Source organism: Apteryx mantelli, chromosome 7 (genome assembly GCF_036417845.1).
Source record: "Apteryx mantelli isolate bAptMan1 chromosome 7, bAptMan1.hap1, whole genome shotgun sequence".
Lineage (NCBI taxonomy): Eukaryota > Metazoa > Chordata > Aves > Apterygiformes > Apterygidae > Apteryx > Apteryx mantelli.
Genome location: NC_089984.1, coordinates 30,532,597 through 30,550,508, shown reverse-complemented (window position 1 = coordinate 30,550,508; position 17,912 = coordinate 30,532,597). Strand labels below are relative to the sequence as shown.

Here is a 17,912-nt window from a genome sequence, read left to right as displayed (position 1 = left end):
GACAAAGCATAAGTTGCTAACAAAATATGATTAGAGATAGAAGCGTAGGCATGTGAACTTCATAGTTCAGTTGAGGTTTAAAATGGTAAATACAAAGTCAGTTTGCTTTGGGGTATTTTGAAAGAAGTAGGTTGCTAATGGGGGATGTAGAAACTATGGGTTACCAGGATTGTTACTCTTCTGGAATGGTGAAGAGGATTAGAGACCTTATAGAGGGGAGGAAGAGGAAGCAAGAAAGGGGGAATTGAAGGGTGTTGCAGCTAGGTGTGTCAAGTTTTTGCCTAAAACTGTTAGGTGCCTCTAGCCTGACTTTTTGCTGTAAAATGGGGCTAACCTGTCACTTCATAGGGTATAGAAATAATAAAGTAATATTTGAGGCCCCATTTGTTAGTAGTATTAGAGAATTCCAAGAAGAGATTAATGCATTCTCTTCAAACCTTGCTTTAAACAGTAAAGAAGCACCATACAAAGAAACTATATACCCTGCACACCTGATTATGGAAGGGTCCTATAGAAGAGTGCTTAGACTAATATAGTGAATCTTTGCAAGGGTGAACTAAGCCCGTATGGGTGGCTGGTTTTCTATTTCTTAAGCATTTGACTTGTGAGTTAGAGCACGTTAAAAGGAAGGTCCATGTGGCCAAATCTGATATAGCTTAGTAGCCTTTTATGTTCTGGTATAGCAACAAACAAGTGTTGCAAAATTCTGGCAAATACTCGAGTCTGCTTTCAAATACAAAATTCCCACTGAAATGGCATTTTGAAAAAAAAAATTGTGGACTGTCCTTATCTGCAGTAATAGGAAAACAATAAGCTTAGCATGTTAAAAGAATATCATTTTTTGTCTTGGGTATGGTCAAGTTTGCTCTTAACTAAAATTGTTTGGGCTTAAGGGAGAGGGATACTTGGTTACCAGTATCACTGTGCAAGACTTGCTATGGTTGATCTCTCTTCTGTTGGCAGGTTGCTGGCATGACTGAACCTCCCATCTGTGTCACTGTAACAGAAGCTGATGTCCTGTTATGGCTAGTCTAATAAAATCTATACAATGACTTGTTTTATCTATAATATGAAATGGTGCAACAGAGCAGAATTGTGACACTTAGCTTTTTTTTTCCCCCCTCTGTCAAAAATACTTATCTGTAGTGCAGTAGCTGATTGTTGTCATGACTAGCCTGACTTAACTCTTTTGCTGTTATGACACATCATCCTAAAATGTCCTGAGTACCAGTAGCAACTTGGTTGTGAAAGACCTCAGCAGCATGAATGTCCTACGAAGCACAGAGCTTGCAGCTGATAAAAGCATCTCCACACTTCCAAATGACTTACTGGATGACAGTAAGCTTACATGGTTTGCAGTTAACTAATTGTCCTGGTTGCTCTCGTCTTTTGGATTCTTAGTTTTTTAAAAGCTTAAATAGAAACCATGGCTCTTTCACTCATAGCGGTTTGATGCAGATTAACAGGATTTGCTTCTGCCTCAGTTGTCTGTATTGTGCAACTTATCATTACAGAACCTGTTTGCTTTGGATGGAAAACTTCCCAACATCGACTGATCAAATCTAGTGTGCATGCCCTCTTTTCCCAAGGAGGACAAAAGATTGCTTATATGGAGGTGCTTGTTTTCTTTTGCTTATCACTTAGATAACATTGAGATTAGGAAGCTATTGTCTAGTGCAGTGTCTCCTGAGCATTCAGCTGAGAGTCTTTTGCCTTGGGCTGCTTTAGTCACCTTAGTTGAGAGATTGGGGATGGGGGAGTTAAGAGGACCAAAACAATGAACTGCAGAGCTTGGTGCTGGAGCCCAACTATTAAATATGGTATTTAAGCTTTTTTTCTGTTACGAGCCTCTCTTGCAGAGGTAACTGCCAGAAAGAAAATGGCTTGCTTACTTGCTGATATTAAATCCTTATAATGGATTGTGTGTTACCTGTTCAACCTGGAATGTACTGTGCTGCATCAGGGCTAAGTGTTTTGCACCTTTCTGGAGACTGTGAAGGATAAATACTATTGAAGTTGGATGACTAACACAATTAGAGTGGGGGAAGCTTCCTGGCTAAGATCAAAACAAGTACTAAACAGTCAGCTTGTAGCCAACAGGAGCAAAGCTGAGTCTTCCCCTTCAGCACAAACATGGGCAAACTTATATGAGTGTTCCACATAGTGTTTAAAGGCCCTTATTCCTATTCAGCCCTGACCATCTTATGGGGTGAAGGGATATGGCTCAATTCATCAAAAGATTCATTTCAGCTGGGGGCTATAATGTTGTGCATTGCAGTCAGAGGCTGTGGGATCACAGGAGATGGAAAGTAGGCTACAATCACCTTAGAGATTTAATGGAGCTTAAATTCCTGTAACAAGACTCCTGTAACAAGAGTCCTGAGCACTAACCAGCTTTCTGCAAGACATAGCTGTTATTGCCCACTTAAAACATTGCAGAAAGCCACTATGTGGTAGACTTGTTATATCTCTAGAACTTGCTAGAGAATAGTACAGGGGGAGATCTGTGGCTAGTTACCTGGCCTCACCCTGCATATTCACAGACAGAGACTCTAGTAGATCAGTGATTCTTTTTCCTAGATGAGGTATTCTTACTGCAACTAGATGCATGTAACTGCTCCCTGCCCACCACTGAAGTAAAACTTGTGGTTTGTCTTCCATGTTTTCCACCCACTGCCTTTCTACTTCTCAGTTAAAATCTAGTGTTTTCCTTAGATTTCATGTTAGAGCTGACATGTGAATGTGATTAAACAACACCATGCTTCTTGGAAGGCTGCCAGCAGCAGGGGTTAAACCTGGGACTTTTGATGAAGCATACAAGCATACTTCCTGAGCTGAGGGCAGCAGCAGATGGACATGAGCTGTTACAGGTTAGTGGAGAAAGAGTGCAGTTCAAAGAAATTCTCTCCCCCCTATCAGTTTGTTTGCATAGCAGGCCTCCACTACATACAGTCTTTCAGGTGAATGGTTGCTGCAACAATATAATGCACCTAATTAACTAGAACCCATCACCCACTGTTAGAACTAAATTGCATTAAATAGTTAAACATAAGTTATCAATTACCCATTTCTAAATTACTGTTTCCCTTAGCAGTGCTCACACTTACCAGCAGTGGTCTTGCTTCCATTGCAACTATCAAGGGAAGAAAATGTCTTCCTGTAACATAGTCTATAAACACAAACTAAGTGGTTTTAGTATTTATTATAATATCAAAAGTATAAAACTGTACAAAATACAAAGGCAGAATGTGGCAGGTTTTTTTTAAGCTCTCAAAACTGTACATGTTTGTTTTAGGTAACTTGTTTGATTTACCATAACTGTACTAAAATCCAACTGCTCATATCGAGTGCTAGGAAGTTTTGTTGAGGTACCAGTACTAACAACTCAGCCATAACACACAAAAAAAAAACCCTCCATAATAATTTAATTTTAACCTTTTTTTCCTTAAAGAGAGGATTTCAAGGTGAGCTTCCTAATGGATTTTCCACCCTTTATTTTGACATGCAATGTACCTTTACTCCAAGGGTTAGAGGCAGAGAAAGGGTGAGATGGGAGGTAGTTCTCTGTTCACTTTACCTTAGAAATGTCAAGTCTCACTTTTCTTATTTTCTCTAGAGAGCCAGCAGATTGTACAGGTGTCCAAGCTCTTACTGGAAGTAGTGAGGAATGCAAAACAGATTTCCCCCCGTATAGCTTGTAAAAGATTTGAAAGAAATGGGGCCTGTCCTTTGGTGCTGTTACTTCTATTAAAAGACATAGAAAGAAGTTAAACCTTCCATTGTTTTGCATGTTTTGATTTTCCTTAGAAATCAAGTTCTGAGCTTTACTGATTTTCCAGGAAGACTTACTGGGGTGCTGGAATAACGTGTTTTGGTGGGTGGAAATTGTCACCTCAGCAGACAAGCTGACCTTTGAAAAGCTTCAAAAGCAAACTGATTCTACACTTAGGACTGATTAATCTTTTTGCTCTGCAATGTTTCATTTTCTTGGCTCTTCACTACAGTTTGATACATTAAATCTTATGCAGAAAGGAAGCAGGTTTTTAAAGCTCTTTAGATCTTTTCTAATATACCGCAAAAGGGGGCAAGTCCACTGTTTTTAAGAGTGGGTAAAGTATTTCAGTTGTGGCTCAATCCCTTCTTTTCATACAAGAAAGTGTTCAGGTTTCACTTCTGGTTGCGTATCACACAAAACATTTAGGCTACCTCTGAAAACAGAATGACAAGATCTGCATTTCTGACATCTCAAATGAGCACAGGAGCTTGAAATCTTTTCAGGACTTAATACTTGGATACATAAAAGCTATACCTCTAACTTCCTTGTAGTTCCCCACAAGCCTCTGCCTGCTGGGCCTACTTTTTCAATGCCCTATTTGTTGCAGTGTTACTCTCACCATACCTGTTGCCCAGCCCAGGCTATGGTGAATTCCACTACAGTCATCTTTTCTGAATGTATCTGAACAGTTTTTGACTATGTTTGAGATTGAGTAAACATTTGCCAACCGTAAATTAAGTGCTTTAAAAAACTGTTTGAGAACACATATGGAGGCTGTTAACTTTCCAAAAGTTTCAGTAGAGCTCAAAACCATCTCTGAGGGGAGACAGCCATTTTCATATACATATATATATATATCAAAAGCACCATGAAACAATTCCTTCCCTTAAAGCCACGATGTCTTGTGAATCTCCAGTATTTTCAAATTGTGGATAAATATGAAATGCAGAACTCAGAAGATGCTGCTTGCATTAGCTTACATTGTTTTGTTTTTCCTGGAACAAACTAGTGGGGTCCACCTGTACAAGACATTCCTCCTTGTCTCAAATCCTGAGGTCACTACTGCAATGACTTGGCACAGTCAGTCTTATAGCTTCATAGTTTACTGTGAACTATAGGCTCCTGCAGCTAGCAGCAAGTTTCTGCGTGTAAAATGGAGGTGTACAACCGGGGTTGATTTGGTCATGTATGTACCTAGTAACAAGTCCTGTGAGTTTTCAGGCAAGTTTATATGTCCAGTGGCAGTAGTAAAATCATCAGTTTCTAAATCTTCAAATGCTTTCACAGCATCCCACAGCCGAACTGTGTTATCCATTGAACCTAAGAAGAAAATGAAGAACAACAGTTTAAGGTCTTACACTTTACAAAAAGTTATTGGGGATCAAGTTAGCAAAAAATAAAGCTCACAGAGCTAGGTTTGCTCGTAACAGTGATTACTTATGCCCTCTTCCTGCAAACAAACAGATTTTAACAAGCCTCTAACATAAATGAACACACATTAAAGTCCTCAGGATTGCAGCCCTCAGGTAACCTAAAACGAAAGCTGTGGATAAAGCACAAAGAACTTCCTTCTCCAAGTATATGGGTTTGGATTACATCGATCAGCATCGAGAAGACAGGACTATCCTGGGGGCTAGATGCCGATTTCAGGGCATGTTTATGATCCCATCACAAATGACAGTTTCTTTGTTCCATACAGGGAAGACAGCAGCATATTACAGGCCCAGTGACCTGTTTTCACTAGAGCATTAACAGATAAATTGAAGGAACGAGCCTGTGGGCTGGATCAAACCCATACCCCGTCTTAGCTTTCACTCCTGTGGTCGTGGCTCACTGAGGATTCTCACTGCACTTCAGTTAGGAACATGCTACAAAACCAATCTAGACTATTTTTAGCCCTTCCTAAGGAAGTTATCCTGATGTGATTGCAGTGTCCATGCATTGCTTTTTCTATCAGTACCTTGAATGTGTTGGCTAATTTCAACCAGTTTACAGAACAGAGTAACAGTTTAAAATTAATAAATTCCTACAGATTTTATGAAAACATCTGACTAAAATTGGAGAGACTAAATTTAGTGCTTCCTCCTGGAGAAGGAGCTCTGCTATATTATACAGCAGAGAACTCATGTAGACAAGCTGGAAAAACAAGCAGACCTCAGAAGTACCACTGCTTATAGGGCTGACTATTGTTACATGCATATTTCTATGTGTGTGTGTATATATATATGCAATATTACATGCATATTTCTATATCAAAAATCTAGCATAAAGAAATACTAAGGTACTGGATAACTCATCCCTTCCTCTCTTCTTACAAGTCCTGTTGCTTGTCCCCCTCCCATTCCAATATCCCATCCCTCTCTTACTACAGCCACTTCTCTTCAGCCTGAGAGTTATTTCTAATTTCTGCTTCCACCCCCGCCACTACTGTACACAGATCCTGAACTTCACTGCACGATCTTTTAATGGCGTAACACTTTTCCTTCAGTTCCCAGGGTAGCGAGGGCTCACACTCAGCAGTCCTGTACGCACTCAACTTGTACCAGTTTAATCTGCTACTTTTGCTAGGCAAGTGATTCTAATTTGCCTTCCTCAGTTTAAAGAATCCATTATATTGTTCTGCTTCAGACTGACGGAGCGCAATGGAAACTTCACTGTTTCCAGCGAGTTTTACCTGATGCTAAAATCTCCCCATCTCTACTGAATCTGAGTGCGTAGATAGTGTCAGTGTGCCCTTTCAGTTCTCCCACCATCAAGCCATGTCCAATGTCCCAGAGCAGAACTCTTCCATCTGTTGCTCCAGTAGCCAGAAATCGTCCATTGGGAGAAAATGCCAGTGAATGAATTGGTCCCTGGAACACACATGTGGGCAGAATTAGTTAATGAGGTCTACTCACCTTCAGTCAAGCTGTATTTGTTCTGAACACTGCTCTTCAACATCTCACCCCAGAATTAAGGTCACTTTCATGCTGCGAGTGATATGCCTTTACCTTGTGTCCAGTGAATATTCTTACACAGTTCCCATTCAAAACATCCCAGAGCCGTACAGTCCTGTCTGCTGAGCCCGTAGCAATATAGTTAGAGTTGGGATGAAATCGGGTACACGTCACATCAGCAAGATGGCCAGCAAATATCCGTAAAGGCTGGTAGTGATCTGTTGCCCATAGGCTTGAAAGAAAAACTTTTATTAATAAAGAAAAGCCTAATGAAGTTCAAGGTCTGTTGTACACTGAGGAATACAGGAAGTAATTAGGCAGTGGTTTCTTACTGGTCAGTTTACTAAATTAGCATGGATTGCTTTGGAAAAGTATGTATTTCAGAAGATGGAAAGAAAGAATATCCTGTCATGGTCATTAAACAATAGAAAGAGAATACTTATGATTAGATAGACACATAAGAGCGCACCATCGCATTTGTTTTCAGATAATTTAATGTGTTGAAATGCAAATAAAACTACATCAAAATATATGTTTTTTAATTCATGTGAAATAAAATTCATTCCTAGTAGGAGACTGAGCTAGAAAATATCAGCTAGTCGCTTTCAAGGTGCATCCACCACAAAGTTACAAGTAAAAAAGTCATCCAGTTTCTTACCGAGCCACTCTATCATGTCCCCCTGACACAAAGTAATATCCATAAGGAGAGAACTGCGTATCCCATACTGGATAGTTGTGTCCTTTATATCCCACCAAACATGTGAATGTTTGTAGACTCCATAATCTGACAGTGCCATCCTCAGAACAGGACAACAGATAGTTTCTGTCACAGGAGAAAGTAGAGCATGTTATGTATGGAACTTACACATAGACTGTATATCCACTACACAAATACTATAAGAATTCTATGATAAGAGAAATTGTCCATTGACCAGCAGTTGTTTAGCTTGTCACATATAAATGAACGCTTTCGGCGAGGTAAGCACAAAAACCAATTCAAGAGGAATCATATTTAGGTCCTTATGCAAAAAAAAAGGGACAGTTTGGGATGTTGATGACACTAATTCTGATGACATGGCAATACTGGGGGGTGGGGGGGGAACAGCTCGTCTTTAGTCAGGAATTCCAGTTATATGAAAAGAATGACCAGTAAATTGTTACACTATCACTTAAAACAAGAAGAACATGCTAAACAAAATGTCAAGATTCCATACAAAGTTTGCTTCCCAGCTGTGTTTCTGCTATGGCTGTTTCTCGTGTAGCCATGTGCGTGCGAGCAATACTTTAGCTGTTTAAATGTACTTTCTACTCTCCAGAGTCTCATAATTACAAAATGTTTTTAAATCTCCTATTTTAAAGATACCATGCTATACATTTTGAAAATAAAGGCTTCTAGGACATGAGGGAAACTTGAGCAAGTGCAGAGAGAAGCTATGTTCAATCCATTTTTATGTTTTGCATTATCACAAGTGAAATCAATGCTGCAGCAGTTTCCCTCTCTACAATTCACTTGGTTAAAACCCAGCTTAAACTACAGTTTGCCATTAAGATGGTCTATTTTGCCATTTAAGTCCTGAATCTCAAGAAAAGTGCTGGGCATCCTCAACTTCTCATTGATTTCAGTAAAAGCTGACAACGCCCAACAGCCTGGGCTTAATGAGCACTTACACTCATACACAGCAGTTCCTTAGGACCTGCGTACACAAGAATCGCTTTAACCTTCTGGAAAAAGCTGCATTAACATGTTCACATCCAGTAGCATACGATCAAGACTCGAGACAAGCTATCTAGGGAACTCATAAACTTATTTTACCTATCAGGACTGAAGCTGGTGCCATAGACAGGTCCACTGTGACCATATAAAATCTTCAACTCACTTGCTGTTTTCTCATCCATGATCCTCTCCAAGACATCGTCTGATTCTTTGTCGATGAGACTGAGGTCTGTAACATTTCAAAGTTCATGCATAACAACTGTCAGAAGTTCAACAAAGACAAATGCCATGAACAGCAAAACAGACAGTATTCTTTTTAAGAGGCAAGTATGAAGTGAACAAGACATAGCACCTGGGAATTGGTAATTCTGAAATTCAAAATGGCATTTAGAAGTGTTTTTACCACTGTAAGAGGTGAAAACAATGCTTTACATAAATAACCACTTTTTCTCTAGTCTTCACTAAGAGCTAAAATAAATTAAACCTGGTATATATATATATATTTTTTTTAAGACGTACCATCCAGTCTCTAAACAAACTAAAAGCTTCTTGATAGAGATGCCAGATTTTCATGTCTTTTCCCAGAAAGTTAATACGCCATAAACACATTCTTCAGGCATCAATGTGTTTTGACAGCTACACACTACGCACAACTTAAAATAACTTTTAGTCTGTAGGCTCCTGTTTGCTGAATACCACAACCACATCCCAGTTAAATACAAAGATTAAGAAATGTTGGTTTGGTATTTAGCTTCAAACATAACACGCTGTTTCATAAACAGCGGAATTAAAGAAGCCTGGTTTCCACAAATTTGTGTAGGTGTTGAGATACTTGACATTTTCCTCCATCCTCCTCCTCCTCAAAGTTCCCCCTTTTGATCTACCCCAAGATACTTTTAGTCTCTCCCCTAAATCCCCTATACCCAGCTGTCTCCTACACCCTATAGCTACCATCCGCTCAAGAAGCAAGACGCACTCTGGCTAATTCCAAGCACTGCATGCTGACATGCACAACAGGTAACTACTGAGCTCTCCGGAGCTTTTCCAGCACTGTTTCTGGCTAAAGAGAAGAAAATTACTGTTACTGAATTATTATTTTCAGGAAAGCTGTAGGAATACAGTCATCTCCAAGACTTCCGCTTGTCAAATTTGGCTGAAAATGGTGAATGGGCTCAAAAGTTAATCAGAGGAGGAACAGGCTGATAGAACCAGATGCCTAAGACTTATCTCATTAGGAAGTCAGGCTAAACATACCATCAACCACACAGCCCAGTGTTCTGGGCAATCCAAACTCTGATTTTCCGTAAGTCTAAATATAAGTCTAAATATAACCTATCAGTCGACAAAAGATATATATGCTTATGGATTATGCCCAACTGGGGACCAGAGCAAAGCTACAACACTTCTTTTCAGCGACAAAAAAAGGATTTCCCCTCTATCTGGCACTGAAAGTTCCCTTTAAAAACATTGCTAACTATAATACACAATATGCAATCACACATCTGTGCACGTTGCTTCTTCCAAAATTAATGAAGTGACAACAACCGCTGAAGACAATTCTCCTGACACAGACATCTTTCTCTGTTCACACAAAGCATAGCTGTCATAAGACCATAATATTTAAGATGAGCATGCATTATTTAATTACCTGCTGCTGTTTTCACACTACGTAGCTTTTTCGGAGTCACAGACCACACTCTGACAGTAGAGTCAGCAAAGCCTCCTACAATCATGCTAGAGTCATCTGTAATATCCACTGCAGTTAGACCCTACACACAAAATAGCCATTTATATTAAGTTTGTATCTTTTACGATGCATTTTGAATACTAGAAAATCCTAAATACTAGTAAGAAAATTAACTAGACTGATTTACAAAAAAAAAAAGTAAATTATTCTAAAATAGACTGGATGAAAGTATACATGTACTTGAAATGAACACACACACATCCTTATGCCATGAAGAATAAAGATATATGAACGAAGCCTGGTTAATAACAATACGACAGTACTGTTTTCCAGTATTTCAGGGCAAATTATCTACTGTATTCAAGTGTATTCTACAAAATACACTTAGGGTCCCACATGAAAAGCGAAAGAAAGAATTACAGCAAAACCAGAGTAAAAACATATAAATTAAATAGTTTAAGGAAGTCTTTAAACATTATTTTAAAGAGTTAGGATGCTCATTCCAAATACTCCAGTAAGCCTTGCCAACTCTGTTAAGAAAAGAAAAGAAAAAAGGAAAGTAGTGAGCTAAATGGCACAAAATTTCTCAAAACTGTGGATAAACATCAGATTTTGCTATCCTGAGTATTAGGGGCCAGAGTCTGGCTGCTCCTGGCGCAGGAAGCAGAGGAGCCATTAACTGCACCTTGCTGCTGCTGCTGGGAGAGTGGCCAGGGTGCAGGAAATGAGTGTTTCTGCTCAGAGGGCCCCCTCGCAGCAGTGGCAGCTGCTCTTTCCTGCAGTGGCGGCTGCTCTTTCCTGCAGCGGCGGGAAGAGCTGCCAGTTTGGCTTTCCAATGTTTAACTCTGTAAGGTGAAGGCACTGGGGCCATGGAGATTTTGTCCCTTCAAGCACTCTGCTAATTTAAGTAACTGCCATGCTTGCTTATGCCCAGAGCCAGTTTCACTTCATGTATCAGGTTTGTCCCAGGATTTAAGTGCTTACAAACTTATGACCTCAATATTTACCAAGAAAGTCTTAGACAGAGCAGAATCACTATTTAACAGTCAATCCAGCTATCTCAGTCTACAAACCTAGACAGAATCACACATCAGAGCTTCCTTTTTCTCTATTAAGAGTAGTGTTTGTCACTTTGATTCCCTCTTCCATATTACCCAAGTCCTTCTTTTACTAACCTGATAAGCATTAAGGAAGGTGTAGAAACAGATGGAGGGCAAGCAGTCTGGGCCAAGACGCACACGCCTTGCAGCTTCCTTCACATTCATTATTTTATCCAACTTGTCAGAGTCTTTCAGTTCAGGCAGAGGAATTCTACAAGCAGTACACATTTTATGAACTAAAAGCACTTTCCATATTGTCAATTTAAACACAGATACCTCAACATCTCAATATTAAAATACGAAACAAGAACTGAAGAACTGAAAGAATGAAAGACTATGTAAAAGATTAACTGACCAAAAAAAAAAAAAAAGAAGAAAAGAAAAAAGGAGAGCCAATAGCTCTTCCAGACATTTCATTCCAGACAGGCAGTGGAAGAAGACAACAATCAAGTCTGAAAAGATTAGAGGGTAACTGAATAAAATTTTAATAGGGGAAATATACACCAAGCTTTTTATTACTTCCCTTGAAAGCCTTACGGCTACAGCTGGAACAGCCAAAGAGCCAAAAAAAAAATCATGTGAGCCATGATGCAGATTTGGTATGACTAGACTGGACTTAACAAGCCCTCTCCACACATGATTTCCTTGTTACCTGTTTTGGGGAGGAGCATTAGGGTCTTGTTTTTTACTTTTTGACCCTACGCTATCTTTTTTAGGTTTTTTCTTCTTCGGTTTTCCCTCTTCATTTTCCCCTTCATCATCTTCATCATCCAAAGGCACGTCAAACTCTGGTTCTTTAAGTAAACCAAAGAAAACCTGCAAGCCAATAAGACAGGCATGAGACAAAACAATATTTGCTGTTCCTACGGAAAAGTGTTTTTTGAAATGGAAACTCTTCAACATAATAGTCCAAGACTGTAGAATAACAGAGTTGTCTATTTAAAATTATTATATTTAATATTGCTGCATACATTACTGGTTAACCTATAACGATGTGATAATGTGTACGTTCTGCTGTTTTATCCAACAACCAATCTGGACAACTGCAAATTCTCCCACCATCTCTTAGCACATTCTTAAAGCAGAATCCCTACAGCTTACGTATCTTGTCTATGTAGTACTGCGAGTATATCAAGATCCACACAAACATAATAATTCATATAATTCCCGAATAATTCAGGAGTTAACCTTGTGTTCAGTCTACCAAACTGAACTGTCTCTCACAGGGATTCAAGCGGTTCTTTAGAGACCAGCCAGTGGTACCTCCCTCTACTCCTGCCAGCACCTAATTGCACCCCTTTTTGTTCATGCTGTCTCTTAAGATCTCCAGTAGCAATGGTCAGTCTATACTAAAGCGAAAAATGTCTCCCTGAGATTCTAGAATTGCTCAATAATAAAAGTGCAACAATCATTGCCTCTTACCTTTGCTTTATTAGCCTCTCGCTTTGCCTCCCCGGCCAGGCTTCCAACCATAGCATCTATCTGTTGCTTACTGCGAGGCATGCCATCAAAGATATCAATGTAGAGATGCTCCTGAACAATGTTCCAGATCTGGTTGTTCTGCTTTTCCTGCAGATGTCTCTTCAAGAGCTGATAAGAGTCACGGGAAATACGCAGCACAAACTTGCTTGTTCGGAAATCCAGCATGGTCTCATTACCTTTCATATGTTCTTTCTTGGTTAAGCTAGATAATACACGCAGGTCATCCTGGTAATAACACTCCTGATCCCCATGAAATCTATTGAAACAATTTAAGATAGAATAAAGTGTTTATTATGAAAACATTATTTCCTAAGTGAACACATTAACATGAAACATGTAAAGAGCTTTTGGGAGCTACTAACTATATAAGGAAATATTTTTACTGCCGAAATAAGATTCATCCTGGAGGGGGACACAGCAGTGATTTACAGCACAAAGTAAAAGTATCCAACAGCAGCTAAAAACCAAGATGAGAAGAACAAATGCAAGCTCACAGAATTTCATATGAGCAAAGGGTTACCGCCTGTAGTGAAGTTACACTAACATGCTTACTTACAGAAACCCTAATTTGCAGTATCATAAAATAAGAGCATTTTTGATTATGTAAGACTGTTTGTATTTATAGCTGATTCATTACATGAATATGTGTATTTCACAATGAACTTATATGTTTCCCATTCTCCATTTGCAATATCTAAAAGTTGACATGAGTCTAGAGAAAACAAGTTTTCCATTTTTACTCAAAATTATGTTATAAAATCCTGGTGGGAGGGAACATTTTAACTACATTTACAGAACTAATTTTTCTGACCATATTTAAGGGAGGAGAAGTTTTGGGTTGAAGCATTTCATAATTAGTCTGAACACCACCCCCCAACAAAAACGAAACTTGAATTTCTCCTCAAAGGATTGAGACATAGTGGGAGCACAGAAAATTGAAGGTTAGCCATAAGTAAATTACTTCAAATTTATTTGAAGAATTTCTATACACAAGCCATGACATTAGTAAATATTTATAGAGTACCTTACTTTGGCATTTCAGTGCAATTTTCTAGTGTTAAAAAATGACCCAGTAATCTTTCCCTAACAAAGCAGCATCTCTTCATTAATGATTTGCATCAGCCAATTCAAATTCCCACCAGCCCATCATAAAGATGGTTCAAAGTCTGCACATGTACAGTTCAAAAGCATGCAGTTTGCATATGTTTGTAACATGAAAGATTGAAAAAGGATTTAAGAACCGTTACAGTAATCCATGATACCGTTCATTCAGATTCCAAATCCCTCCACCATTAGAGAAGAAAAATAATGTATTCATATATATACACGAACCTATGCTACTATAGCTCACAGATTTAATCAAAGTAGCAAACCAAAACTAACTGAAATACACAAATGAAAATAAATTACCTTTCAAAGAAGGACTTTGCTTCACTCTCATGTTGATTGTAAACCAATTCCAAATACATGTGCACAAAGAGAGGATAAAACAGCTGGGATAATTCGGCTCGGTGACAGTCCAGGGAACACTCAATGAAGTGTTTTAATCCACTGTAGTATTCCTCGTACAGTGTCGGGTCCCCCTGCTGATTGTAGGCAGATAATACTGCACTCACATCTGGCTGATCTTCCACAACAACACCTCCTCCAACTGCAAAAGTATTACCATATAACAAGAGCTTGTAAGCTAGACGGAAAGAACTAGCAAATGCACAGTGGCTCACACGTCCTCTGCTAAAGTGAAGCGCTCAGAGCAAAACACAAACGCCAGGTCTTGTGCTTGTTCAACACTGCTTCAACATTAAGAGTGGGGGGACGGCAGCACATTAACTACAGCCTGCCAGCCAATTCTTCTTGCACCTTCAGCTATTTTTCATACTTTCTTGCCAACAGCTGCCTGTAAGTTAGTTAACATACAAACATATGGCCTAATTCTGCTAAGATTTTACATGGAAAGGTAGAAACAACTAATGGCACCAGAATAAGTTCTCTTTACTGCTCAGACTAGAAGCAGTCAGATGAGAAACAGAATCTTTCTGAGCCTGTAAAATATGCCCACTGTAATTATTTTGCTTCTACTAACCCAAGAAATTAGCTTCAAGTGAACAATTCACCGAGACCACAACACAACCACTACAGGGCAGTGACGTTTTGTCACTGGCTAACAACTCTTAGAGCTCTCTTCTCCATAGCAGTCAATACTTATTTTCATCACTTCATCTTCTACGTAAAAACAATCACGTTAGGTGATACTGGGAACAAGCTAACTTATGGTATAAAGTTTACTGAATTTCTGACATATTGGTTCCAAAAATTTCACGCTACTTTCAATATTCTGTAAAGCCATTCCATGGAACCTATTGCTTAAAAGCACTCTAACGCAAACTATCCCGAGAGCATATCAAGCAGCTGGCGACCCAGACTAGAAGCAGATAGAGCCTCCTTTCATTTGCATCGCTGCAGCTGCATCTCGGACCATCACCTCTGGCCGCAAAGGAAACCTTCGGCGTCTTGCGCTGCCATTAGTGGAGACGGGGCACAAGTCTGGGGGAAGCACCCTCCGCTTTGACAGCGCTCCCCGCTCTCGGCCCCGGTGGGCTGCCCTGCCCGAGGGCGAGCGGCGCGGGGCCTCCCTCACGCAGGGGGCTCAGGCCGCGGCCCAGCTCCCTCCCCGCCCGGCCCCGGCCCCGGCCCCGCGGCGGGCCCCACCTTTCCCCGGCGGCACGGCGGCCACCGCCGCCACGCCGGGGCTGGAGGAGGCGACGGTGGCGACGCTGCCTGCGACGGCGATGGCGGCGGCGGCGGTGACCCGGCCGAGCAGCGCCTCGCCGCCCCCGGCGGCGTCCGCATCGCCGCCCGCGGCTCCCAGGAGCCCGGCGCCGGCGGGGCTGAGGGCGACGGCGCCGAGGTCGTCGCCGAGCAGGCGGGCTTCGCGGCGCAGGATCTCCTCGGACTCGCGCAGGTTGCTGCGCCGCAGGAACTGCAGCACGGCCACGAGCGTCTGCCGGTCCAGCGCCGCCGGCGAGGCGGCCGGGCCCGGCGCCGCCGGCTTGGGGGGCGCCGCCTCCCCGCCGCTCCCCGCCGCCTCCCCGCCCTCCGCCGCCGCGGCCGGCGGAGCGGCGGGAGCGGCGGCGGCCGGCGGAGCCGCGGGGGGCTGCTGCGGCGGCGTCCCCGCATCGGGGTCCGGCTTCACCGCCACCACCTCCGCCGGCTCCTCAGGTAGCGCCGCCATCTTGCGCCGCCCCCATTCGCCGGGGGCGGACAGCCGCCGCCAGGCGCGGGAGCTCTTGCGACAGTCAGGGCAAAGCGCGGCCGCCTTCCTACGCGCTCGCGGCTTCTTTTTGCGACGCTGCCGGGAGCGGTTTACGGTGGCGCGGGTGGTGAGGACCTGGCAACCTTCTCGGGGCCCGTGCGGGATCTGAAACACAAACGCGAAATACCCGCAGTTTTCGGGGGAGTTCTGCGTGGCTGCGAGCCACGGAGCTCCCCAGGGTGCTGGCAGGGTGCCTAAGCGAGGAAGCTCGCTCAGAAATGGATCGCTTTTGCCCTAGCGAGCCACCTCCGCGTCCCCAGGGCACTCCGCGGAGTGGGTGTGAACTGGCGCTGGGGTCTGCGCGGGCGCGGGGCGTCCTGTGACACCGGTTAAACACCTGAACCGTCTCGGTTACAAACTGCGTTTAAGGGACGTGTCCTGCAGCTGATTCCATAACAGAAGGCACTGACCTCACTAGAGGTAAAAACGTAGCGACGCATTTTCATGATAAATTAAACATTTACCTGCGCTTCTTTAGCCAGTCACTTAATTCTTAGCTGGAGGAGAGTAAAAAAACAAAAAAAAAAAAGCTGTAGGCTATAAAAATTCCAGGCCCATGTTCCCTGGACGCATGCGCCGTGGTGTCATCACGTGACAGTTTAAACTACAGTTCCCAGCACGCCCCGGGCGATTGCTACGCTGCGCCCACCCCCGCCCGAGCTGCCGCCCCGGCGGACTACAGTTCCCATCGGTCGCCGCGGGCGGCCGGCAGCCGGTGCCGCGTTTGCCCCGGTTCCCGCCCCCACCCCAAGCCATGGACACGGAGGTGGACGTTGGCTCTGTGGTCTCAGGGCTGTCGAGCGGTGATGGGGTCGGCGCCGGCCCGGCCGATGAGGACCAGGAGATGGAGGGAGCCCCGAGCTGCTCGGGGTCGCGCTCCCTCCCCTTCGAGTTCGAGCGGAGTCGCTCCGACTCCAGCGGCGACGAGGACGACGACGAAGACGACGAGGAAGAGGAGCTGGAGGAAGAGGAGCTGGAGGGGGGGGCCGGGCCTCCCTTCGGGACGGACGACGGGGAGCTCGACTCGGACGACGACCGGGAGGTAAAGGGAGGGGGGGCGCTGAGGCGAGGGCGCGCAGCGGCCGCCGCGGACCCAACGGCTGCGCCGCGCGCCAGGCCCCGCTCCCGGCGTGCCCCGCGCCGCCGGGGGCGCGTGCGGCTCGAGGCGGGGGCGCGCGCTCCCCGCCGCCGCCATGGCGGGGGCGCTGCGCGGGGGCGCCGCCGGGCCGCGGCTGCGGTCACCCCAGGAGGGCCGGGCGCCGGGGTGCGGCCGCCGCCGGAGGGGCGCCCAGGGCTCCGGGGCCGCGGGGAGGAGGGCGGGGGCGCGAGGGGGCGACGTGCGCTGCCTCGGGGAAGTTGCCCGGCCTGAAACGCAGCGGCTTAAAACCGCCCCTGACGCCTTCAGGAGTCTTCGTTTTGCAGGCTGGTCCTGCAGAGCAGCGGGTTTCCACTTTACGCGCTTTTAGGTACTCCTAAAAACTCTCCAGTGCACACTTAGATCCCCGCTTAGGCAATTTAAGCCTTCTCGTAATAGGCTTTTCATCATTATTTCTGTTGCCCACGTTCATTTTATCAGTCTAATTTAAAATGAAATCTGTGCAAACCGTTGGCATAGCTGGGAAAGTGGTAAGCAGCGGCATGTGGGCAGTATGAATGGCGTGATGAAGCAAAAGCAAGCCCTTCCGTCTGTCTTTGAGACTAGAGAAAACATAACAGAAATTTACTGTGTCACCTTTCTCGGGCAGCAGAGTGAAAGCCATTGCTATAGAAAAAAATCTGTTCTTATTCAAAGTAATAGACTTCTGATGGGAAGGTTCTTGTGAAATTCCTTGTATATTTTGCTGGTAAATGTTAATCAGAACTCAAAGCAGTGAAATTTCAGTCCTTGTTTCAGTATGTATTTCT

The 17,912-nt window shown here is 43.4% G+C and overlaps 2 protein-coding genes and 1 long non-coding RNA gene across 6 annotated transcripts in view; 2 read left to right on the top strand and 1 right to left on the bottom strand.

Moving 5' to 3' along the window:
• Positions 1–968: 968 nt before the first annotated feature.
• LOC136992474 (uncharacterized) lies at positions 969–3,777 on the top strand. Its single transcript, XR_010884744.1, has 2 exons — positions 969–2,870; positions 3,617–3,777. It is a non-coding gene; the product is annotated as an uncharacterized lncRNA (long non-coding RNA).
• TAF5 (TATA-box binding protein associated factor 5) lies at positions 3,187–15,926 on the bottom strand. Its single transcript, XM_067300202.1, has 11 exons — positions 15,404–15,926; positions 14,105–14,345; positions 12,635–12,950; positions 11,865–12,028; positions 11,288–11,423; positions 10,074–10,194; positions 8,525–8,654; positions 7,370–7,534; positions 6,766–6,943; positions 6,450–6,627; positions 3,187–5,095 (listed from the first exon to the last, which is right to left on the bottom strand). Exons 1-11 carry the CDS (start codon positions 15,924–15,926, stop codon positions 4,878–4,880), a joined length of 2,370 nt encoding a protein of 789 aa, XP_067156303.1. The 3' UTR covers positions 3,187–4,877.
• Positions 15,927–16,710: 784 nt separating this feature from the next.
• PCGF6 (polycomb group ring finger 6) overlaps positions 16,711–17,912 on the top strand; it is a 29,504-nt gene continuing 28,302 nt past the window's right edge. For all 4 annotated transcript variants that reach the window (XR_010884743.1, XM_067300199.1, XM_067300201.1 and 1 more), the window contains exon 1: positions 16,711–17,049. Coding sequence is in view for 3 of the 4 variants with exons in the window: in XM_067300199.1 (XP_067156300.1) it covers positions 16,762–17,049 (288 nt within the window). In the remaining variant the exon portion in view is untranslated. The remainder of the gene's footprint in view (positions 17,050–17,912) is intronic.